The sequence below is a fragment of the Prionailurus bengalensis genome, chromosome B4, assembly GCF_016509475.1.
Source record: "Prionailurus bengalensis isolate Pbe53 chromosome B4, Fcat_Pben_1.1_paternal_pri, whole genome shotgun sequence".
Classification (NCBI taxonomy): Eukaryota; Metazoa; Chordata; class Mammalia; order Carnivora; family Felidae; genus Prionailurus; species Prionailurus bengalensis.
This window is the reverse complement of record NC_057358.1, coordinates 103,600,075-103,627,155: the sequence shown is the minus strand read 5'-3', so window position 1 is coordinate 103,627,155 and position 27,081 is coordinate 103,600,075. Positions and strand designations below refer to the sequence as shown.

The 27,081-nt window shown below is 37.2% G+C and overlaps 1 protein-coding gene across 1 annotated transcript in view; it reads right to left on the bottom strand.

Moving 5' to 3' along the window:
• The window catches only part of PTPRQ (protein tyrosine phosphatase receptor type Q), a 238,357-nt gene that overhangs the window by 146,719 nt on the left and 64,557 nt on the right, over positions 1-27,081 (bottom strand). Inside the window, 3 exon segments of the mRNA XM_043564288.1 lie at positions 9,044-9,164; positions 12,876-12,977; positions 19,270-19,452. Coding sequence (XP_043420223.1) covers positions 9,044-9,164; positions 12,876-12,977; positions 19,270-19,452 — 406 coding nt within the window.

Sequence of the window (27,081 nt, the reverse complement as noted above, 5' to 3'; positions counted from 1 at the left end):
GGTTCGCTGATTGATTTGCTTTGATTTTGTCTTGTTTGCCTTTAGCAGAAAAGACACATTTATAAGATAAAAGGAAAAAGCCATTAAAGAGAATGAGGTTGAAGCTGCAGAACTATTTATAAGCCACGATCTTGGAGAAGACACAAGGAATTAAGGTCCAGAAGATAGGAGGAGGGATTGTGCTTGAGCTGAAGGAGAAAGATCTCATTCCTTGAGAGTGGATGCAATTCCTCAGGCCATAATAAGAAATTTGGATTTTATTCTAAGAGGCGTGGAAAGTCCTTGGAGTATTTTCTCCAGCAGTATGATCTTTGGGTACGTGGTTAAAATATAACTTTAAAATCTCTTTCAATATTGAAATACATATTCTCTCCATAAATAGACATATTCAAGATACAGGGTGATCTTGCTGTTGTCCACACAAGCTTCTTACCATTAACCATATCTAGTGAAATTATTTGAGCTCTTACATCCAGTTACACCCTGGACTTTTCAGCTATGTGTCAATAAATTTTCATTTTTGCCTAAGCTAATTTAGGTTGACTTTAGTCACTTGAAACCAAGAGTCTTAACTAATACCTTGTCCCATTCTTCCAGCAATTTCTCACATGCCTTGATCCTGAGTATTTCCACCATCTGCATCACTTCTTGAACAAGCTCCACTTTGTCCATATACTACTTAAACTGCAGAGATCAGTAATCCAAATGGTTTACACATGAAACAATATACTTATTTTATCACAATGAATATAGTTCATCAACTAATGCACACCAATAAGAAGATAGTGATTTTTTTGGTAGAAATTACCCATATGAGTTAATGCACTAAGCTTAATTTTTTATAACCCCATAAGTGTTTATCACAAGTATTTTTTACCAAACTAAGATTTCCCTAATCCTGTAAGTACACAGCTGAGTATTTAGAACAAATGCCAATTATAACACTTATTCCTAGTGATTTGAGAAAAGCATGATTTGGGAATAAGACAGACCTACGTATGAATTCTGATTGTCATCTTCTAGCTCTGTAAATTTAAGTAAACTTTTACCTCAAAAGTCAGTTTCTGTACCTACAAAATGGGGATAATATTCCCCTTATGGTATTGTTATGAAAAATAAATAAGTAAAAAACCAAAAACATTTGTCCCAAAATGCTAACTCCTACACTATCCCTTTTGAGCCCTTTTGTCTAGCTCTCCAAGATGTTTCGTTCCCCAAATCTCTAATGCAAGCAAATCACAATTTCTCCCAGATGTGTACATATCACAAGAGTGATTAAAAGACCCCTAAACTGAGGGTGTAAGAACTCCCACACAAGCAAAATCCACACAAGCAAAATCAATGACTAAGAAGATTGGATTTGAAATAGGGTGTGGTGGGAACTGTAGTAAATTGCCAAGCAAACACTCCATCTAAAGACACCTTCTATTCCACTCCAGCTGATTTTCATCATGGGCAATATGGCAAACTATCCTGATATCTGTAAGAAACAAAGGAATCTGAAGTTTCATTAGGTATCTATTAATTTTGAAATGCTGGCAGAATTCTATTCAAAATTTATTAATTTATTAACTTTATAGTATAATAAAGTTATGTGAATGTGGCTTCTCTCTTAAAATATCTAATTGTACTGTACTCACCCTTATTTTTGTGATGATGTGAGATGATAAAACACCTACGGGATGGGATGAAGTGAAGTGAATGATGTAGGCATTGTGTTACACCATTAGGCTATTACTGACCTCATGATCTGTCAGGAAGATCATCTACTTCCAGGCCACAGTTGACTGTGGATAAGTGACATTGCAGAAAGCAAAACCACAGGTAAGGGGAGACTACTGTACTTTTCCACTGAGATGATCTCCTTGTTTATCAACCTATCTTTACAACCTTCCCATTCTGATTATTGATCTCTCTTGTATTCTCAAGCAGGTCATTTAAGTAGGGTAAAAATATTTTAGAAAACAGGAAAAAACAGAACTTAGCAAACTTTTAGCATATAGAAGGCTATTTCCAAAGGTAAGTTTTAATGATATGGGGGAAATTATTCAACCAATGACATCTAACAAAACGCTGCATTAGAATTGTTGTGACCTCCTAATATATTATTTAGAAAGTATTTTTAGAATTATTTCATACACATATTTTATCTCCAATTAGTCTACAATCATTTTAAAATTATAGATGTATTTTTATCTCCCCACAGAGTTTAATAAACATTTGTCAGGCTGACTGACTCAGAATTACTTCTCAGAATTACTACTAAGAAAATGAAAAACATTTAAAAGCCAAGATTTGTGTATAAGCTAGAATTTACAGCATTACTTTCACTCCAGTCTTTTAGCTATACCTGATAAGGCATTCACTTAGAAGCTTTATAAACAAAAAAAGAAAACTATTGTTAAATTTTACTAACTATATGGAAGAAAAATTACTAAACAAATCCAGGCTGAACTCAACTACAGATGGTTCCGAACTTATAACATTTCCATTTAGGATGTTTTCCATTTTGTGATAGGTTAAGAGCAATACACATTCAGCAGAAAGTGTACTTGAAATTTTAAATCTTGACCTTTTCTCAGGCCAGCCATAGGCAGTATGATCCTCTTTCATGCTGCTGGGCAGAGACAGCAAGCCACAGTTCCTCGTCAGCTACATGAATACAAGGATCAACAACCAAGGCACTTACAACCATTCTGCACCCACACCACTATTCTTCTTCCATTAAGTAATCAAGAAATTACATGATATATTCAACATTTACTAGAAAGTAGGCCTGTGTTAGATGATTATGCCCAACTGTAGGCCAATGTAAGTGTTCTAAACACATTTAAGGTGGGCTGGGCTGAGCTGTGATGTTCTGCAGGTTATGTGTACTAAGTGCATTTTTGACTTCATGATATTTTCAATTTATGGTGAGTTTATCAGGATGTAACTCTATTGCAAGGGAAGGAAGGCCTATGTAAAGTAAATAAATAAACTTTGTATCAGTTTGCTACAATATTACACCTCAGTCCAAAGTGTATTAAAAGAATAAGATAACTGCTCTAACAGGAATTCATTTATTTAATGGTGGTTGCTCTAGCAATGCAAAGATTGTTTATCACTTAAATACAAATAAGCATAATTTATCAATGTAACTGAGGGGAAAAAATGCTACTTTTTTATAAATGATAAAATTATAAATCATTTTTTATAAATGATAAAATGATAAAATGATAAATGATAAAAGTTATTTCATAAAACAGACCTTAAAAGGAAATGTCATTTTAAAGCAGATTTCTGAGCACAGCATCTACAAATCAAATGTTACTCACACAGTAGTGGTTATAAAATGCCTGCACATTAACCTTCACCTTGTAGAGCTATTTTGTAAAGAATATTCATGGAAAAGAGAGAAGTCACTCAGTATACTAAAATAAAATAGGCAGTCTGTATTTTGTAGATATACTGAAAATAGCAAACATCCAAAGATGTTTTTATTTTTTTTTTAGTGTTTATTTATTTATTTGGGGGGGGGGCAGAGAGTGAGCATGAGTGGAGGGAAGGGCATAGAGAGAGGGAGAGAAAGAGAATCCCAAGCAGGCTCCACACTGTCAGCACAGAGCTCGATATGGGGCTCGAACTCACAAACTGTGAGATCATGACCAGACCCGAAATAGTCAAACACTTAACCGACTAAGCCACCAAGGTGCCCCTAAATAAAGATGTTGCTTTCAAAAGAGTTTGGTAATTACTAGAAAGCCAAAATAATGGAAACTGAGAAGAGAAAAATGTGAACCCCTGAAATAGGAACTTTGCTAATAATGATACCACCATTTATACAGTATTTTAAGAGAATCACACAGATAATTGAGTGGCAGGGCCAGAATCCAAACCCATGTCTCTAAAAGCATTCCAAGTCCCAGTTTAACAACAAAAAAAAATGTAACATTAAAAGCTTCTATAAGGAGTTGTTCCTATAGCCTTTGAAATCTAATTTCTGAAACTTCTAGGTTTCTAGAGTTAATATATTAAGAATTTATTCCTCTGATTTCAAATTATTAAATATCTTTGAAGTTTTACTAAATTTACACATCTTCAAAAAAATCTTTATTCTAGCACTTAAAAAGATTCACATATTCATTCCAACAGCTTTATCAGGCTTGGCTGCCCAATAAGTTACATACACACTCAGGCACTTGGAAGGTCACCCAACGGCCCTTTAACTGACCAAGGCAGGGCAAAGTGGCCACTTTCCCACAATTGGACTCCAAGTTCATTTTCACAAGGACACCTTCCTCAAAATAGGCTGTGGGGAGTTGCAGTTAAACCTTGCCTCTGGATTATGAAACCAGTGAGGTTATCATGATTCTCATGGCTACTTTGATTTCAGAGTGTATTATTTTTTGAAGTAGAACTTTGTGAATGGAGAGGCTAAGGTACTGCCTTCCCAGTGTGTATGTATGTATGTGTATGTGTGTGTGTGTGTATCTGTGTGTGTATGTATGTATATATATATATATATATATATATATGTATGTATATATATGTATATATATATACATACATAGACACAGACACAGACACACACAGACACACACACACACACACACACACATATATATTTCAGTAGCATTTTAGATTGTAGGCAAGCAATCAACAGTAAAATACATGTCAGTAACCTGTTCCTGACAGATTATACAGCAGCCCTGGTTCAAGGATTTCTTTCCCTACAAGAATCCTAAGACTGCTTGCTAGTTGATTCTTTGCTTTTTTGGCTATTTGCTGGTTTTGGTGAATTTGCTGTGAACCAGGGAGTGTGCAGTATTTTTAGAGTCAGCCTATGGCTAGGAATATACTTCAACTGTCTTAAAATGAGGTCCCTGGCTCCCTCTAGTACAAAGTCAGGGGATTTGAATTCAACCTGCAATATTCTATTGTAGATCTCTTGGTATGTGCTTGCCTCAAAAGGAGGCATCCCAACTAAAAATTCATAGCAAAGAACTCCAAGGCTCCGGAGATCCACCTTATCATTGTGCATTCTTCCTTCCAACATTTCAGAAGCAGGTAGTCAAGGATACTACACAGTGTGGTTCCCTTGGAGAATGTGGCATGTACTGACCACCCTAATTCTACAGTCTTAAACAATCCAGCTGATTGTAGGAGCAGGTTCTCTGGCTTAATGTCTCGATGAATAACTCTCTTTGAATGACAGTAAGCAGGGCTTGCTCCTTCTCAGGATGAAGAGAAACATGACAAGCCTCTTAGGAACTCTTTGTCTTCAGCATGCCACCATCAGCAAGATCTAAGAGCTCCTCTAGCAGATCATCCAATGCTAGGGAAGGGTGTAGTGGTCACTTTTGCAATCCTGCCCCCTGAAGATTGGTAAGAGCATCTAGCTCCCTAAAGGTTTAGACCATGCTAAAAGAGCTAGGACACTAGAAGAATCCTGAGTTTGGGTCAAGGATAAAACAGAAAATAAGAACCTTGAAACTAGAAACTATGACTGCAGGTGGGCAGCAGCATGATTCCTACACAGCCAGGTGAGATGAGTCATATAATATCACAGACTTGAGATTCCCTGACCCCACTTTCAGTAGGCTTCCCTTTCGCACCTAGAATCCATCTTAGGAAGTGAGACAGAAAGGGGATACCCTCGAAAGAGCAGAGAAATAGCACCACTGGGGAGCTGAACTTACACAGCACAATCACTGTAGAGAAGAACGAGATTGTCCCTACAATGTGGGTCAGAAACCCCAGCCAGTAACATCTTGATTCTCACTTTTATTAGTTTGTTTCACTTTCATTTTTATCTAACTCGGTAAAATGGTGTCAAAAATCTCAGTCATCATCCTTGATTCAAAAATCTAAAAGTCTAGTTCTGGGGTTTCTATTCTATTCCATTGGTCTATGTGTCTGTTTTGGTGCCAATACCATGCTGTCTTGATGATGACAGCTTTGTAGTAGAGGCTAAAGTCTGGGATTGTGATGCCTCCTGCTTTGGTCTTCTTCTTCAAAATTCCTTTAAGCAGGAAAGAACATCCAATGGAAAAAAGACAGCCTCTTTAACAAATGGTGCTGGGAGAACTGGACAGCAACATGCAGAAGGTTGAAACTAGACCACTTACTCACACCATTCACAAAAATAAACTCAAAATGGATAAAGGACCTAAATGTGAGACAGGAAACCATCAAAACCTTAGAGGAGAAAGCAGGAAAAGACCTCTCTGACCTCAGCCGTAGCAATCTCTTACTCGACACATCCCCAAAGGCAAGGGAATTAAAAGCAAAAGTGAATTACTGGGACTTTATGAAGATAAAAAGCTTCTGCACAGCAAAGGAAACAACCAACAAAACTAAAAGGCAACCAACGGAATGGGAAAAGATATTCGCAAATGACATATCGGACAAAGGGCTAGTATCCAAAATCTATAAAGAGCTCACCAAACTCCACACCCAAAAAACAAATAACCCAGTGAAGAAATGGGCAGAAAACATGAATAGACACTTCTCTAAAGAAGACATCCGGATGGCCAACAGGCACATGAAAAGATGTTCAGCGTCGCTCCTTATCAGGGAAATACAAATCAAAACCACACTCAGGTATCACCTCACACCAGTCAGAGTGGCCAAAATGAACAAATCAGGAGACTATAGATGCTGGAGAGGATGTGGAGAAACGGGAACCCTCTTGCACTGTTGGTGGGAATGCAAATTGGTGCAGCCGCTCTGGAAAGCAGTGTGGAGGTTCCTCAGAAAATTAAAAATAGACCTACCCTATGACCCAGCAATAGCACTGCTAGGAATTTATCCAAGGGATACAGGAGTATTGATGCATAGGGCCACTTGTACCCCAATGTTCATAGCAGCACTCTCAACAATAGCCAAATTATGGAAAGAGCCTAAATGTCCATCAACTGATGAATGGATAAAGAAATTGTGGTTTATATACACAATGGAATATTACGTGGCAATGAGAAAAAATGAAATATGGCCTTTTGTAGCAACGTGGATGGAACTGGAGAGTGTGGTGCTAAGTGAAATAAGCCATACAGAGAAAGACAGATACCATATGGTTTCACTCTTATGTGGATCCTGAGAAACTTAACAGGAACCCATGGGGGAGGGGAAGGAAAAAAAAAAAAAAGAGGTTAGAATGGGAGAGAGCCAAAGCATAAGAGACTGTTAAAAACTGAGAACAAACTGAGGGTTGATGGGGGGTGGGAGGGAGGAGAGGGTGGGTGATGGGTATTGAGGAGGGCACCTTTTGGGATGAGCACTGGGTGTTGTATGAAAACCAATTTGTCAATAAATTTCAGAAAAAAAAATAAATAAATAAATTAAAAAAAAAATCTAAAAGTCATCATTGATTAATCTCTCTCTCTCTCTTTTTTATCCCCACAGCCAATGTATCACCAAGTTCTGTCTGTCAACCCTCCCTTCTAAACGTAGAAGAAAACTACCCACTTCTCTCCTCCATGGGCAGTATCATCTATTGCCCAGAATACCAGAACAGTCTCCTACAGTATCCTTGCTAACCGCCTCCGTCTAAAATTCTTTCTCCTTTAAGTATCCAAAGTGCTTAAATTTCTTCAGTAACTCTAATTACAGTTAAAATGAAAAATCAGATCCTTATTGTGGCTTGTGATCTTTGTCTGCCTTACTCCTCAGTATTAGTGTATCTACCCCTCAGCAACACTGACCTCTCTGGTTTTCAAAATGACAAATTATGTTCCTTCACAGAGTCTATGCAGCTGATGTTCTTTCTTCTTGGAAAATTCTAGCTTGCAGATCTTTACATGACAAACAGCTCTTTCTTGTCATCAGGATTTTAACTCCATATCACTCTTTCAGAAAGGATTTCCCCAAGCATCTCATCAAAAGTAGCCCTCTTTCCCCCCAACTTTCCCTCATCTGTTTCTTTATGGGATATAGCCCAGCTATCCCTTCAGAATGTAAGCTCCTTGAAAGCAGGAGTCTTATGTGTGTCTTGTTCACTGGTATACAGGCACTTTATCAATTTTGTTGAATGAAGTAATGAAAAATGGGTAAACAAATGAACTGGGCCACAGAGGAAAATGCTTACCTTCTTTTCATTGCTTCTTTCTCACTGACATTTCTCAAGTCACTCTCAATTTTGCCACCACTAGGCAAAAGGACTAGGAATCAGGTAATGAAAAAAAAAAACAAAAACAAAAACCCAGGAAGTATAGCCCCAATGAGCAATATGCAAAGGGTGTAAAGAGCGATTAGGGAAAGAAAAATCTTAATTTAAGAAAGAGAAGAGTAGCCTTCCTCAAATATCAGAACCTCTCAGTGCTAGACTTTCGAGTCAGGAACATAAATGTTAAGACATGCCCATGTTCTATAAAGTATTGTGTAAATTGTATTTTCTGAGTTGAAATATTTAAAATCCACTAGGAAATATATAACTGGCAAATCTTTCTAAGAGGACTTACAAGAGATCAAAGTGAGGGCTTCTCACTACTGAGTTTTCATGAAGCAGTACAGCCATGTTGTTAATTGACATGAGATGTGCTATGGGATTTCATCTTTTTCACAACTGACAAATAAATTGGCAATCAGTGTAAAGGTGGTCAGAAAAAAAATAGATACACTACTTAAATTTCATGGGAAAATGGACCTTAAATGACAGATTTGTGAATAAATATCTTTTAGTTAAACTTTAGTTGAAATTAATCTGCTCAAAGAAACCTGAAAAGACGGTGACATAGAGAGTTTTTGTGTAAAACACTGAGTTTAAAATTATATGCATGTATTCACATAAGTTGATAAGTCAGTGGCTTTTAAGAGCAGAAGTGTGATATAATTATGCATAATATATACTTTTTGTGTACAAAAATTATATTATTTGACTAGGCTTGGACTTCTACATAATATGGGAAAAACTTGTTTCTTAAAAAAAGCATATTAACCAGCCTATTAATAATCAGGTTCCTAATGTAGCATCACATTCTGAAATAAAAAAACTACATTCCTATTATGTTACAGATTAATACTTGTTCTCAGAACTATTTCCAAAAAAGAAAAAAATTCTTACCAGACATAAACTGTGTAATAGAGGATAATTCCATTTGGCTCCAGGGGTGGTTGCCATGACAACTTCACCGTGACACCAGACAACTGTTTTACAGAGAAGCCTTGAGGGGGAGAATCAGGAGCTGAAAAGTTAGGGTAAGGATAATACATTTTATTAAACATATATAAGAGAAGGCTAAAATAGCAATGCACACAATTTTCACTATAAACATTCTGGTCAATGAATCAGGTGCAGTGCCTTTCCCCACGAGCATGGGAGACTAATTGTTTACTTTCAAAATGAGATGATAAAAAGAGATTTTGCATGGTGGTGTTAGAACATCTGTTTCTGTGATTCAATGGAAAAAAATATTTCATGAGAAAAAAGAACAAGGGGTATGTCACAGTGATTCACCTACTGTTCAAGTACATCTTGGTAAATTATCATCCTCTAGTAAAAATAAAACTACTGGGGTGAATAAATATAATATGTAGTAAAAGCATTCCTCAAACAATAAAAAGAAGTGGAAAAAAATCACACATTCAAGAAGTGGTAAAGTGATAAGCATAACACTGGGAGAGCAGTTAAAATGACTGACCTCACAAATAAAAACTACATTCCTCAATTTCAGTTTGCCACTAAACTGTAAAATAGTATCAAAATCTGTTCACTGAGTCTCCAAAATTGAATGGTGACAAAGAAAAGCAACACAGCACATAAATAATATGGACAGATTAGGGTCTACTTCTAATTCCACCAGAATAGCGGAAGGATCTAAATACCTGAGCCATTTTGCACTAAATAAGCTCTACAAAAATTACTACAACTTAGTTAGCTAAGTTTATATTTACATTAGATAAGACATATAGAATGGCATTTCTCAGCTCCTGTGTAACACTACAGTAATGTCTTAGAGCATTAATATACAATTTTGCAATAGAAGGGCATACATTACTAAAATTTTTATCATTGTTATAGTTATATGGAAAGTAAACTCATAGGTAGCTGATAGAAGTTTTAAGAATTTGTTCAGATCTTTGAACAATGTTAATTTATAGATTAGCACATGTGCAGATCACTTTTTCCAACAATTTAAAGAAAATGCCACCTGAATTATTTTAAATTCTTTTTTTATTTTCTGAATAATCTCAACCAGAGTTGTATGTGTACATATGCATGTGTAATGTGTATGTATGCTTTTGCTATTTTAGTAACAACAATTTTCCAACACAAAAAATTACTGAGCAGAGAAAAGTTTTATGAGATGAATTCTAAGGAATAATGGTGACAGCTGTATTCATATTTTTATTTGTTATTTTCACTAGCACTACAATAAAAATGCTATCAAATATTGATTATCACAAGAATCCGTATATCACTTGGAGATGTCTAGTTCCCAAGATATGAATTACTTCTGAGAACTCTTTCATTTGTCAAAACAAAAGCTTATGATATTTTCCCTAACATCTTTGTAAAACTTAACCTTTGTTTATTGTTGGAAAAAAGGATTTCAATCAAAAATAGCACTGATAGAATATAATCTGTTGTAACTAAGTATTTCTACTCTATAATATGCTTTAAGACTATTATGTCAAATATCAGATAATTCTAAGTGTTTTATTTTTAATTTCAGTATATCCTTGGGTATTTTCCTTTTTACGTGAAACATTTTATTGCTAACTAAATATAATTAACATGTCTATCTAAACAAAATACTATATATCTACTATAGCAAGCTAAGTTTTAATCATTTTGGCATTTGTATTCTGAAACACAATCTAAAAAAAATGAAATTGGGGCAGGGGATTAAGAGGTACAAACTTTTAGTCATAAAGTAAATTAAAAAATTATTTTAAAGAAAGAGGAAAATTAGAATATATAAATGCAATGATATCTTTTGCAATCTGTCCAATTCATCATAACAAAGCATATGAGAATAGGTGAGATGGGTATGCATAAGACTCTTTCTCCTCCTGGTATGGTCTTTCCTAACTCTCATCTTCCCTCAGGTCATATCTTAGACTTAACTTCCTCATCTACACTTCTTCTACCTCAGTAACTAACATGCCTCTTATTGTCCTGAGGAGTAATTTGGGGGAAATATTAAAGTTATAAAAACTGTCTATACACTTACTGAATTTAGAACTCTGCCACTGAGCTGCAAGTTTCATGAGGACAATGAGCACCTAATACCCAAAATACAAAGCATCTCAGTCTTTTATCCATTCTTGATTTGTCATAATTTTTCAATAAAGGGGTCTATTCTTCACCCCATTCATTAGTAATTATATCAATGACTTTACCAAACACTTAGATGTTAAGTTCACTATGGTGATTTGCCATGGTAACTTTAACAGTCCAGGTAATTCAGATGCACTGTAGAGTTTGAAACAATTGATTTAAGTGGTAAAAAGCTCTGTCTTCTTGGAATATATGTTCACTACTGGTCTAGATTCCTTCATATAAGATCTCGAATTCTTACCATCAGGGATATTTCATTAAATTAGGGGGTGGGGAAGTGGGTACTATGTCCAGAAGGGCATTGAATAAATTATCTAGTACATCTTTCTTAGGCATTATCTAAGATGGAAAAAAAGAGCTAACCCCCACTCTGTTCTAGCCTTTAACAATTGTCCCATTGGAAAGGATGTTTTATTAGTTAATTTTCATTTTATTTCAGCACAAAGAACTGAATTATGACAAAAATTAAAAGTTGGACAGGTGAACTTTGATGGAGAAATAAGCATAATAAGTAGAGGTAATGACTAAGGAAGACCAACCCATGAGAGGACTTAGAACCTGGGACAAATCAGAGCAGCCCACTTGGACACTGATGAAATAATTTCATAGAGAGAAAAATAGGGAAGGACCTCAACTGGGAGAAGAAGGCTCCAAAGATTATTACTTTGAATAAAATAAGAATAATGCAAGAAAAGTCTTCCTTCTGCTAGACATATACAATGCACATATTGTCCTGGTGTATGACTAGAAACATGCACAGAATGCAACTGAACCTCAAGATGGAAAAACTTGAAAGAGAGGGGGAATAAAGATATCCTGCAAACACTTATGATACACCCAGGCCCAACTCTCATGGCAATAGGACTTCCTTTTGTAGAAATAAAAATAAAAATAACAGTGTCAAATATATACAATGTATAAAACATAAAATGTAAATCCAAATCCCAAATATATTCCTCAAAAGTAATTTTCTTAGCATGATATATGCCTAGAACTTGGTGAGGTACCAGTGTAAAGTGGTCTCAGTAGTAAAGTTGATTTTATTCAGGTTTAGGAAAAGATATGTTTAAATATTCAATATTTAATAAGGCTATTAGCATTCAGGAATGGCATCTTGGAAAATTACATACAGAAACCTAAAAATTGGCCTGAACTCATTATCAAACTAGTCCTAATACAGTAAAAAAAAGGGGGGGGGAGGTTGCAAGTTGACATAACAGAGTCTACTACAAGACTGATGTAAATGTCTATTCTTATGAACATTAAAGTTGAAAAACACAGCCATAACATATATTAGTTTATATTCAAACCATTCAAACTGAAATTTTAGCCTTAAAAACTGCCATGAAAAAAATATTACTGATTTTTTACAGAGCACGGATGACTTGAGCATCAAAGAAGAACATTTTATACCTGATTTTATTGAACATAAAGCTGACTTTGCTAACTTCTTTGCTAACTCTGTGACAGTGAAATTTCTGTATAATGCTGACATGCACATAACTGATACCCCAATCTAAGAGAATTTTCACATTATATCTTCATTTTATGCACATTTTTTTTTTCAAATGTGATGGATTCAAAACATATCAGGATCCACTACTGTATTTACCATCCTCTTCAGTCAGTATACTTATGGGTGCGCTCCGAACTCCTTCACCCCTGAGTGTACTAGCAGATACCTCAATCTTGTACTGGGTATATTTCTTCAGTCCTAAAAAGAAATAACATAGGTAAGTTAAGACTTATAAAATATCCTTTAATAATAGGCAAGAAGGAAACTATGAAATGACTCTTAATCTTCCAAAAGTAAAAATTAATGGGTTGCGGCAAGATGGCGGCTTAGGAGGACACTGGGCTCACCGCACGTCCTACTGATCACTTAGATTCCATCTACACCTGCCTAAATAACCCAGAAAACCGCCAGAGGATTAGCAGAAGAGTCGCCGAGCCAAACGCAGACGAGAGGCCCACGGAAGAGGGTAGGAAGGGCGGCGAGGCGGTGCGCGCTCCACGGACTGGCGGGAGGGAGCCGGGGCGGAGGGGCGGCTCGCCGGCCAAGCAGAGCCCCCGAGTCTGGCTTGCAAAAGCGGAGGGGCCTGACGGACTGTGTTCTGACAGCAAGCGCGACTTAGCGTCTGGGAGGTCATAAGTTAACAGCTCTGCTCGGAAAGCGGGAAGGCTGGAGGACAAAGGGAGGGAGAGCTGCTGAGCCCCCGGACAACAGAGCTCAGTTTGGTGGGGAACAAAGGCGCTCGCCAGCGCCATCTCCCCCGCCCATCCCCCAGCCGAAATCCCAAAGGGAACCGGTTCCTGCCAGGGAACTTGCTCGCTCCGCACAAACACCCAACGCTGTGCTTCTGCAGAGCCAAACCTCTAGCAGCGGATCTGACTCCCTCCCACTGCCACAGGGCCCCTCCTGAAGTGGATCACCTAAGGAGAAGCGATCTAAGCCTGCCCCTCCTGCCCCCGTGCACCTTGCCTACCCACCCCAGCTAATACGCCAGATCCCCAGCATCACAAGCCTGGCAGGGTGCAAGTAGCCCAGACGAGCCACACCACCTCACAGTGAATCCCACCCCTAAGAGAGGGGAAGAGAAGGCACACACCAGTCTGACTGTGGCCCCAGCGGTGGGCTGGGGGCAGACATCAGGTCTGACTGCGGCCCCGCCCACCAACTCCAGTTATACACCACAGCGCAGGGGAAATGCCCTGCAGGTCCTCACCACGCCAGGGACTATCCAAAATGACCAAGCGGAAGAATTCCCCTCAGAAGAATCTCCAGGAAATAACAACAGCTAATGAGCTGATCAAAAAGGACTTAAATAACATAACAGAAAGTGAATTTAGAATAATAGTCATAAAATTAATCGCTGGGCTTGAAAACAGTATACAGAACAGCAGAGAATCTCTTGCTACAGAGATCAAGGGACTAAGGAACAGTCACGAGGAGCTGAAAAACGCTTTAAACGAAATGCATAACAAAATGGAAACCACCACAGCTCGGCTTGAAGAGGCAGAGGAGAGAATAGGTGAACTAGAAGATAAAGTTATGGAAAAAGAGGAAGCTGAGAAAAAGAGAGATAAAAAAATCCAGGAGTATGAGGGGAAAATTAGAGAATTAAGTGATACACTAAAAAGAAATAATATACGCATAATTGGTATCCCAGAGGAGGAAGAGAGAGGGAAAGGTGCTGAAGGGGTACTTGAAGAAATCATAGCTGAGAACTTCCCTGAACTGGGGAAGGAAAAAGGCATTGAAATCCAAGAGGCACAGAGAACTCCCTTCAGACGTAACTTGAATCGATCTTCTGCACGACATATCATAGTGAAACTGGCAAAATACAAGGATAAAGAGAAAATTCTGAAAGCAGCAAGGGGTAAACGTGCCCTCACATATAAAGGGAGACCTATAAGACTCGTGACTGATCTCTCTTTTGAAACTTGGCAGGCCAGAAAGAATTGGCACGAGATTTTCAGGGTGCTAGACAGAAAAAATATGCAGCCAAGAATCCTTTATCCAGCAAGTCTGTCATTTAGAATAGAAGGAGAGATAAAGGTCTTCCCAAACAAACAAAAACTGAAGGAATTTGTCACCACTAAACCAGCCCTACAAGAGATCCTAAGGGGGACCCTGTGAGACAAAGTCCCAGAGACATCACTACAAGCATAAAACATACAGACATCACAATGACTCTAAACCCGTATCTTTCTATGATAACACTGAATGTAAATGGATTAAATGCGCCAACCAAAAGACATAGGGTATCAGAATGGATAAAAAAACAAGACCCATCTATTTGCTGTCTGCAAGAGACTCATTTTAGACCTGAGGACACCTTTAGATTGAGAGTGAGAGGATGGAGAACTATTTATCATGCGACTGGAAGCCAAAAGAAAGCTGGAGTAGCCATACTTATATCAGACAAACTAGACTTTAAATTAAAGGCTGTAACAAGAGATGAAGAAGCACATTATATAATAGTTACAGGGTCTATCCATCAGGAAGAGCTAACAATTATAAATGTCTATGCACCGAATACCGGAGCCCCCAAATATATAAAACAATTACTCATAAACATAAGCAACCTTATTGATAAGAATGTGGTAATTGCAGGGGACTTTAATACACCACTTACAGAAATGGATAGATCATCTAGACACATGGTCAATAAAGAAACAAGGGCCCTGAATGAGACATTGGATCAGATGGACTTGACAGATATATTTAGAACTCTGCATCCCAAAGCAACAGAATATACTTTCTTCTCGAGTGCACATGGAACATTCTCCAAGATAGATCATATACTGGGTCACAAAACAGCCCTTCATAAGTTTACAAGAATTGAAATTATACCATGCTTACTTTCAGACCACAATGCTATGAAGCTTGAAATCAACCACAGAAAAAAGTCTAGAAAACCTCCAAAAGCATGGAGGTTAAAGAACACCCTACTGACGAATGAGTGGGTCAACCAGGCAATTAGAGAAGAAATTAAAAAATATATGGAAACAAACGAAAATGAAAATACAACAATCCAAATGCTTTGGGATGCAGCGAAGGCAGTGCTGAGAGGAAAATACATTGCAATCCAGGCCTATCTCAAGAAACAAGAAAAATCCCAAATACAAAATCTAACAGCACACCTAAAGGAACTAGAAGCAGAACAGCAAAGGCAGCCTAAGCCCAGCAGAAGAAGAGAAATAATAAAGATCAGAGCAGAAATAAACAATATAGAAACTAAAAAAACTGTAGAGCAGATCAACGAAACCAAGAGTTGGTTTTTTGAAAAAATAAACAAAATTGACAAACCTCTAGCCAGGCTTCTCAAAAAGAAAGGGAGATGACCCAAATAGATAAAATCATGAATGAAAATGGAATTATTACAACCAATCCCTCAGAGATACAAACAATTATCAGGGAATACTATGAAAACTTATATGCCAACAAATTGGACGACCTGGAAGAAATGGACAAATTCCTGAACACCCACACTCTTCCAAAACTCAATCAGGAGGAAATAGAAAGCTTGAACAGACCCATAACCAGCGAAGAAATTGAATCGGTTATCAAAAATCTCCCAACAAATAAGAGTCCAGGACCAGATGGCTTCCCAGGGGAGTTCTACCAGACGTTTAAAGCAGAGATAATACCTATCCTTCTCAAGCTATTCCAAGAAATAGAAAGGGAAGGAAAACTTCCAGACTCATTCTATGAAGCCAGTATTACTTTGATTCCTAAACCAGACAGAGACCCAGTAAAAAAAGAGAACTACAGGCCAATATCCCTGATGAATATGGATGCAAAAATTCTCAATAAGATACTAGCAAATCGAATTCAACGGCATATAAAAAGAATTATTCACCATGATCAAGTGGGATTCATTCCTGGGATGCAGGGCTGGTTCAACATTCGCAAATCAATCAAGGTGATACATCACATTAACAAAAAAAGAGAGAAGAACCATATGATCCTGTCAATTGATGCAGAAAAGGCCTTCGACAAAATCCAGCACCCTTTCTTAATAAAAACCCTTGAGAAAGTCGGGATAGAAGGAACATACTTAAAGATCATAAAAGCCATTTATGAAAAGCCCACAGCTAACATCATCCTCAATGGGGAAAAACTGAAAGCTTTTTCCCTGAGATCAGGAACACGACAGGGATGCCCACTCTCACCGCTGCTATTTAACATAGTGCTGGAAGTTCTAGCATCAGCAATCAGACAACAAAAGGAAATCAAAGGCATCAAAATTGGCAAAGATGAAGTCAAGCTTTCGCTTTTTGCAGATGACATGATATTATACATGGAAAATCCAATAGACTCCACCAAAAGTCTGCTAGAACTGATACAGGAATTCAGCAAAGTTGCAGGATACAAAATCAATGTACAGAAATCAGTTGCATTCTTATACACTAACAATGAAGCAACAGAAAGACAAATAAAGACACTGATCCCATTCACAATTGCACCAAGAAGCATAAAATACCTAGGAATAAATCTAACCAAAGATGTAAAGGATCTGTATGCTGAAAACTATAGAAAGCTTATGAAGGAAATTGAAGAAGATTTAAAGAAATGGAAAGACATTCCCTGCTCATGGATTGGAAAAATAAATATTGTCAAAATGTCAATACTACCCAAAGCTATCTACACATTCAATGCAATCCCAATCAAAATTGCACCAGCATTCTTCTCGAAACTAGAACAAGCAATCCTAAAATTCATATGGAACCACAAAAGGCCCCGAATAGCCAAAGGAATTTTGAAGAAGAAGACCAAAGCAGGAGGCATCACAATCCCAGACTTTAGCCTCTACTACAAAGCTGTCATCATCAAGACAGCATGGTATTGGCACCAAAACAGACACATAGACCAATGGAATAGAATAGAAACCCCAGAACTAGACCCACAAACGTATGGCCAACTCATCTTTGACAAAGCAGGAAAGAACATCCAATGGAAAAAAGACAGCCTCTTTAACAAATGGTGCTGGGAGAACTGGACAGCAACATGCAGAAGGTTGAAACTAGACCACTTACTCACACCATTCACAAAAATAAACTCAAAATGGATAAAGGACCTAAATGTGAGACAGCAAACCATCAAAACCTTAGAGGAGAAAGCAGGAAAAGACCTCTCTGACCTCAGCCGTAGCAATCTCTTACTCGACACATCCCCAAAGGCAAGGGAATTAAAAGCAAAAGTGAATTACTGGGACCTTATGAAGATAAAAAGCTTCTGCACAGCAAAGGAAACAACCAACAAAACTAAAAGGCAACCAACGGAATGGGAAAAGATATTCGCAAATGACATATCGGACAAAGGGCTAGTATCCAAAACCTATAAAGAGCTCACCAAACTCCACACCCAAAAAACAAATAACCCAGTGAAGAAATGGGCAGAAAACATGAATAGACACTTCTCTAAAGAAGACATCCGGATGGCCAACAGGCACATGAAAAGATGTTCAGCGTCGCTCCTTATCAGGGAAATACAAATCAAAACCACACTCAGGTATCACCTCACGCCAGTCAGAGTGGCCAAAATGAACAAATCAGGAGACTATAGGTGCTGGAGAGGATGTGGAGAAACGGGAACCCTCTTGCACTGTTGGTGGGAATGCAAATTGGTGCAGCCGCTCTGGAAAGCAGTGTGGAGGTTCCTCAGAAAATTAAAAATAGACCTACCCTATGACCCAGCAATAGCACTGCTAGGAATTTACCCAAGGGATACAGGAGCACTGATGCATAGGGCCACTTGTACCCCAATGTTCATAGCAGCACTCTCAACAATAGCCAAATTATGGAAAGAGCCTAAGTGTCCATCAACTGATGAATGGATAAAGAAATTGTGGTTTATATACACAATGGAATATTACGTGGCAATGAGAAAAAATGAAATATGGCCTTTTGTAGCAACGTGGATGGAACTGGAGAGTGTGATGCTAAGTGAAATAAGCCATACAGAGAAAGACAGATACCATATGGTTTCACTCTTATGTGGATCCTGAGAAACTTAACAGGAACCCATGGGGGAGGGGAAGGAAAAAAAAAAAAAAGAGGTTAGAATGGGAGAGAGCCAAAGCATAAGAGACTGTTAAAAACTGAGAACAAACTGAGGGTTGATGGGGGGTGGGAGGGAGGAGAGGGTGGGTGATGGGTATTGAGGAGGGCACCTTTTGGGATGAGCACTGGGTGTTGTATGGAAACCAATTTGTCAATAAATTTCAGAAAAAAAAAATTAAATGAAAATGTACTTCTTTCAAATAGTAAGTCCTATTACAAAGACAAAATGGTATAGGATAAGGTCACAAAGGATTGACTTTGAGTATTCTTTCATGTGACTGTAATAAACTCCTAGTTTATTTAACCAAAAAGCCAGTATTGTCATACTCTGTACAAAATGAATCCTACTTACCACTTATAATATAAAAGCAAGCTAATATTTTATAACCACATTGTCAGTACAAATATAAATGTACAACATTAAATATTCTTTTTACCTTTAATGCTTTGGGTCAAAGAGGTTGTATTTATAGCTCTTTCTTCATTTCCACTACTTCTCCTGATGTAAATTGTATATTTTTGTATGATTCCATTAGGACTACTTGGGGGAAGGAATGATAGCTCAATCTCTCCAGAAGATATATTTTTGTAGGTAACATTTTCTGGTGCACTATCGGGCACTGGGAAAAAACAAAAATATAAATGCATAAAATAATTCCATCCTAAAAATATATTCTTAAAAAAATCTATTTTGCTGAAGTTTTTAAAATTTTTTTTAATGTTTATTTATTTTTTGACAGAGAGAGACAGAGCATGAGTGGGGGAGGGGCAGAGAGAGAGGGAGACACAGAATCTGAAGCAGGCTCCAGGCTCTGAGCTGTCAGCACAGAGCCCAACGTGGGGCTCAAATCACAGACCATGAGATCATGACCTGAGCTGAAGTCAGACACTCAACAGACTGAGCCACCCAGGCACCCCATTTTGCTGAAGTTTTGATCCAAGTACACTAGAATATGTTTATAAGAACATTCACTAGAGTGTAATTGTAATAAACATCCTAAATGGAATAAGATACACATAACTTATACACTTAAAACTGTATAGAAAAAATTTTATCTCAAAAGAAATTCATACTATGATTCTACAAAATAATGCTTATAGATGATATTTTTATTAAAATATTTGAGATGGTATTAAGCTATTGCTGAGGATCATACAGATGGAAAAAGAATTGAAAAATACCTAAAAGTCAATTCTGCCTTTCATTAATAATAATAATATATAAAACATTAATAATCAGTTTTGTATATAACGTATGACAAGGCAAGGAATCCTTCCTAAGTATAATGTTGCAAATTATGATCTGTCAGGAAAACAGTCTCCTAAGGATATAAGATATCGTTAAATAAAATACTAGTTTGATGTATCTACTAATGTTCTTATTGTATTGAATTCAATGGTCACAAAAAGTTTCTCCACATATGTTCAAATACTAATACTACATGTGGGATTCTGATTCTGGTAAATATTGAAATAGATACCCTACACTGAATGACTATATTAATTAAAACAATTAAAACCCTTCATAAAATTAAAACAAACTTTTGTTTAAAGGAATTGAAGAGTTGACAACAAAACTGGAAATCTGTGGTGGCCAAAAAACAAAAGCAAAAAAAAAAAAATTAAATTACACACACACAAAAACACAGTAAAAACAGGTATTGTGAAATGGAAGCTGGTACTAATGCCAGCTTTGTCTTGAAGGGTACTGGTCAATCCTGGTGAGGTTGAGTTTTTGCAAAACAGCTATGCGGAGTGCCAGATAAAGAACTGAAAGACTTGGGCCAACAGAAGAGTAAGGGATATCCCTGCATAATAAGCTGGAAAGCCAAAAGAATGCAACTTTAACCATGTTAGTGGACAATTCCAGGGGGTACCTTGAATTCTTCTGAAGAGTACCACAGAATTCAGTGTGAGTGGTAGCTGCTGTTCTTGTGCAATATGGTATGTTCACCCACAGGGAAAGGGGAGTGAGAAGTAAACCCACCATGCAAAAGAGGACAGAGGAGAATTTTTTTTCTCGCTGCTCTCTGGATAAAGATGCAAAAAAGAAAAAAAAATTATGCAGTTTTGGAAGTGCATGCCTATTCTTATGAGTCTATGTGGCTCAAATCCATGCTACCTAGATAGCCTGAAAAAACGTTCACTTCAGGATTTAAATGAAAATGAATCTGTAATCCTGAGTTGCTATTATTCAAAAGCAACTAGCAGAAGCAAACATAAATCCTCTCCGAAGGAACTCAACTTCAACTCAGGCCACATAAATTTACCACAGATAAATTTCAAGGAAAATGTGCTGACTGATAGCAAATCAGGCACCAATAAAGACAGCAAAGAAAACAGAAAAACAAAAACAAAAACAAAAAACCCTGTCTCTCTCAGTCTCTCTCACTCTCTCTCATGCACTCTCTCTCACACACACACACACACACACATACACACACACAGACTTCAAAAGACTTCAGATATTGAAATTACCAAAGAATAAATATATGAATGCCTAATGTATTTCAAGAGATCAAACAGATTTGAAAATATGAGCAAAGAATTATTCTTTAGATAATAATAAATGATGCATATAGCCAAACAGATTTGAAAGAGAACCAGACAGGCCTTCTACAATAGAAAAACAAAAGAACTGAAATTAAAATTATTTTAATGTATAAAAGACCATATTAGATAGAGATGGAGAGAAATTTAGTGAAAAGAATGACAGTATTGAAAAATTATCAACAATGGAGCTCAGAGGAAAAAAATACAGAAAATGTAAAGAGCAGATAAGAGACATGAAGCATATACTGAAGGAGTTTAAGATAGATAACAGAAAGAAGGAGGAAGAAGAAATATTTCAAAGGGTAATGGCTGAAATTCTGAAAAATGTTGAAAGATATCAAAGTTCAGGTCAAGGAATCTCAATAAGCTCCAAGCAGGAAAATACTTTTAAACAATCATATTTAGACACATCATTGTAAAAGTACAAATAACAAAGAAGAGAAGATCTTAACAGCACCAGAAAAAAACAAAACAAAACAAAACAGATCATCTACATAGGAATGACAATTAGACGGACAATTGACCTCAACTGAAAAATGAGAATTCTATCCCCAGAAAAATTAACAAGAGCAGATAAAAACATATTCTGACGATCAAAACCAGAAAATCCTCAATGAATGAAGTTATAAACAATGCATTTTAGGCAGAAAAATATTTACTGGAGATGAAAAACCACAGTTGCAAAGATAATGGTTTAAAAATTACCTGCATGGGAACAATAACAGTAATGACTACTTTGAGGGGTTAAACAATATAAACTAACAACATAAACATTATTGCCATTATAAAGTCCTATTACAAGAATATTTCCTTTCAGGGGCTCTTGGGTGGCTTGGTTGGTTAACTGTCATACTTAGGCTCAGGCCATGATCTCATGGTCGTGGGTTTGAGTCCTGAACTGGGCTATCTGCTGCCAGTACAAAACCCACTTTGGATCTCTGTTCCCCCCCTCCGCCCCTCCCCAGCTCATTCTCTCTCTCTCTCTCTCTCTCTCTCTCTCTCTCTCTCTCAAAATAAATAAATTTTAAAAAAGAGTATTCATTTCAAAAGAAATAATTGAACCTATATATTGGCACTCAAAATATAATAGATATTAAAGTTGCTACTAGTAAATTTAATGAAGAAGAAAAACAAAATTCAAAAGCCTTGAAAATGTGGATGCAAAACCACTTGTCCCCAGTTGTTACCTGTTATGAAGTGTATTTCATCTAAGGCACACTTAATAGGAAAAACTGATGGAAGAATATTGATATTTCTAAAACTTTGGGAAGAATTGTAATTTAATACATAGTTTAATGTAGCAATATAATTCTACACAATATAATCTTTTTGCATACATTCAAAATTTCTAGTTACCTTCTCAAGCCAACCCATTACATTGAGAAAAATTCTCAAAAACTACTCTGAATGCTTTCTCAACCTTCTGGCTCTAAGAGAAATCTTGGACCTTCTGAGAACATTATATTTTACCACTCTTGGGTAACAGGTAGTCATTGTTTTTCTCCTACAACCCCTATAACCATAGAGCCTGGGAGTTGAGTAGCTGTATTTATTGCCCATCTTTGCCATATCCAGATCATTTCTCCTTCCTTCTTCCTGAAGAACTTTTGTGCTACCCCTCCTTAAGACAGTCATCTAGTGATACCATGCCACTTCTTCAAACATCTTAAAATTTTAATCACCTAAGAGGGGAGGAGGGGAGGAGGAGGGGTTAAATAGGTGATGGGGATTAAGGAGTGCACCTGTCATGATGAGCACTGGGCGATATATGGAATTGTTGAATCACCATATTGTACATATGTGAAACTAATATAACACTTAATGTTAACTAACTAGAATTAAAATGAAATCTTAAAAAAAAAAAAACAAGAAGAAAAATTTATCACCTAGATGACTGGACTGACTTTCTACCAGTCTTAAAAGATGTCAACATCAATGTAAATGATTTTTCCTATTCTCTGGACTCTGTGTTCCTTATCTCCATAATTCCAATTTTTCCTCCACCCCACTTTAACCACTAGCTTTTATGGCAATACCTGAGATCTTGTTATTACCGGTATTCCTTTCTTTGGCAACAGTTTATTGTATTGGCACTCCAAAAATTCTTTGTATTGACACTCCAAAAATTCTTTAACCCTCATCCAATCTTCACGGTTCATCATCTCCCTTATGTCTCATCTCCCTACTTACTTGGGCCAGAATCCATTGCCTGCCAATAAAACCAGTCCCTAGCAATCTCCATCAACTCCTTTTTCCATCTTGCTTTCCAGCAAAATTCCAATTCAGGTTAAACCAATTTCATTGCTAGTTCCAGATCTGCAGTGAACAGCTGAAAATGTCTGAACAAAACAAAACTCCAGCTAACAAGCCTTATTCACATTTAAACCTTAAATTTCAAATGAATCTTTTCCACTGCCCAGCAGCCTCTATTTTCCTTTAGTCAGTTCAGTCTCCCCTTCTGTTACGTATGTTTTTCACCATCTTTTCTGTCCACCATCATCCAATATCACTCCCCTTCTTATTCAAAGCTGATAAACTTGCTTCTCACTTCATTGAGAAAATAATAACACTCAGAAAAAAACTACATTATCTTCCTACCACCAATTTCCCTTTAACTGCCTTCTCTACTTAACTCCCTTCAAAGTCCCAGCCCTGCATTTCTTCTTTATTTAAATTCCAGTTTGCTAACATACAGTGTAATATTAGTTTCAGGAGTAGAATTTAGCGATTCATCACTTACATACAACACCCAGTGTCTTCCTTAATACCCAACACCCATTTATACCATCCCCCTCTCATCTCCCCTGCAGTAACCTTCAGTTTGTTCTCTATAATTAAGTCTGTTTCCTGGTTTGCCCTGCCCCATGTTCATTTGTTTTGTTTCTTTAATTCCACATATGACTAAAATCATATGGCATTTATCTTTCTCTGACTTATTTCATTTAGCATAATACTCTCTAGCTCCATCCATGTCATTGCAAATGGCAAGATTTCATTCTTTTTGATGGCTGAGTAATAGTCCATTGTATATATACCACTTCTTTATCCATTCATCAGTCAATGGATATTTGCCTGGCCCTCCACTTCTGTGGTAGATTCTATTCTATCTAGTCTGAGACTTCAGAACTGAAGTTATTCCCCCTCTGTCATGTTAATGATTTTTCTCTCTGTGTTGAATTATTCCTATATTGTAAATATGTGAAAACACACACATTATATCACAGCAAAAGAAAAGAAAAAGACTATTGATTCTCTTTGTCCTTTCAACTATTTCTCCATTTTGGCCTGTACGTCGTATCAAAATTCCTCAAAATCTGCCTTTACTCATTTTCTCCACTTTTAATGTATCATTCTGTCTTAATCTCACTTTAGTTAGGCATTTTCCCCCATTTTTTCCATGAAACCCACTATCATGAAGTCATCAGTGATCTCCATATTGCCACACCACTAATTAATTGTGTGCCCTCCTCTTCACTCTGAGCAGAATTGGACCTAAAAAATAAATTCCTTCTACTTGGAAATATTTATTCACTTGCCTTACACAATCTTCTCTGCTCTTCCTCTTACCTCACCACTGCTCACTTCTGCTTAGTCCTTGACTAAATCCTCTCTGACTTCCCAAAGTCTATAGGTGTATAGGTGTATACACCTATATAGGTGTATAGGTATACACCTATAGGACATAGGTGTATAGGCGTATTCTATAGGTGTATAGGACAAGTCTATAGGACATAGGTGTATGTCTTCTTTCCATCTCTATCTACACTCCCTCTGATGTGACTTTATCTCATCCCTTGACTTTGAATACCAGAGATATGGTAATTCATTCAAATTGTATATTCAACTCTGGATTCTTCCTGTGAGTTTCAAACTTACATATCCAATTGCCTTAATGACAGGTACTCAGATATTTAAAACATGGTCAAAACAAAACTGAATTTCCTCCAAACTGACCTTTTCTCCAGGCTTCCCTGTCTCAGTAAATGGTACCAATATAATAGGGAAAGATAGGATAAAATAGGCAGAAAGGGAAAGATTAGGACCTGAGGCCCCTGGGTGGGGAAAAGCACATACAATGGAACAATGCTGGGAATGCCTTACCACAGCAAACCCCCTCGGGCATAAGGTTCCTCTTAAGAATGTAACAGACACCACCTACTACCCCTCAGGTTTCTCTCAGGAATCTGATAAAAGACCTGACTAAAAATAAATAGTAGACCGTAAAAATCTATGACCCAAAGGAATGGTATAGCCATAGACTACCCCCCTCATACAATGGAAATGAGCCAATCAGGAATGGACAACCCAGCACCTAGAACTATCAAGCCAATAAGAGTGGAGCCTGAGAAGGTACAAGGGAGAAGGGTGGGGGCAGGAAGGTGGTGACCAGAACCTTATAAAACAAGGACCCTTGCCTATAGTCGGGGACATTCACTTTCGAATGTCCCCTCTCAGTAAAGACAGCTTCCATACTATTCTTTCTTTCTAATCTTATACTCTAATAAACTTTTGCTGGCTGCTCATTTTGTGTCCACCTCTTCATTCTTTGAAGCCATGAGACAACAAATCGCAGGTATTGTGCTAAGTAATACTGCAACGCCACCATTCACCCAGATATTCCAACCAAACACCTAGTAATTAAGCGTGATTTTTTTCCTTCACTCCCAAATCCAACATAGTCAGGAATTATCTTCCAAAACTGCAAATCATATCATGTTCTTGTCATAATTCTTCAATAGCTACCCATTACAATTAAACTCCAAACCTCTTAGAATGACACCCAAAAATCTGCACAGTCCACCTTTGCCAGGTTCTCTCTCCTCATCTGCTAATTCTCTCCGCATAACTATGATTACTCCAAAGAAAGAAAGGCTCTGCTCTTCCTCAACCACATACGGTATCTTTCTACTTCAGGAACTTCAGGCTATTGCTATTCTCCTTCTGAAGCAGTTTTCTTCCTTAATCTCATCTAGTTTACTCCTACAGATTGTTAATGTCTCCAGGCAAATACAGTTTCTTCAGACAAGACTTCCCTCAGTCCTCTACCTCAAATAGCCTGCTTACTAATCAATACTAATCAGCCTGCTTAATTCTCTCTTCTTTCCCTGATTTTCTTTTCTTCCTAGAATACACTGGTACCAAAGTCATATATAGCATTTGTTTACTGTGAAACTTCTAGAATGTTAAGTTCCAAGAAAGTAGGGATTTTCTCTTACTCACTGCTGCATCTACAATGGATATGATATGGAAACCACAAAAACCTGTTCAGGGAATAAATAAATATGTTCAACTGGACATAAAACATATTTAAAAACAAGAGAGAAATTCAAAGCTAAGCAAAACAAGTAAGATTGAAGTGAATAGCTCTTTAATTGCAAGAAAAAAAAGGATTTAGTAATGCTATGCTTGAACTTAATAACTCAGTATAACTTTTGATTTTGAAAAATTCTCATTGGAATTTGCTAAGTTGTCCCTCTGGATTTGCACGCCTATCACCAGTAGTCAGAATATAAATATGCATCCCTGACCCCAGGCTGATATCCTTTGCATTTTTATTCATTTATCCTTAGGGGATAACCAGTGCTGGGTTCAGGGGAAATAAAGAAGACAGACTTGATGACTTACTGATTTGGGAGAGTAATGATGCACTTAAGAGTTTTCCGAACTAGCACAGTGTGTCCAATTGGAGAAGTATT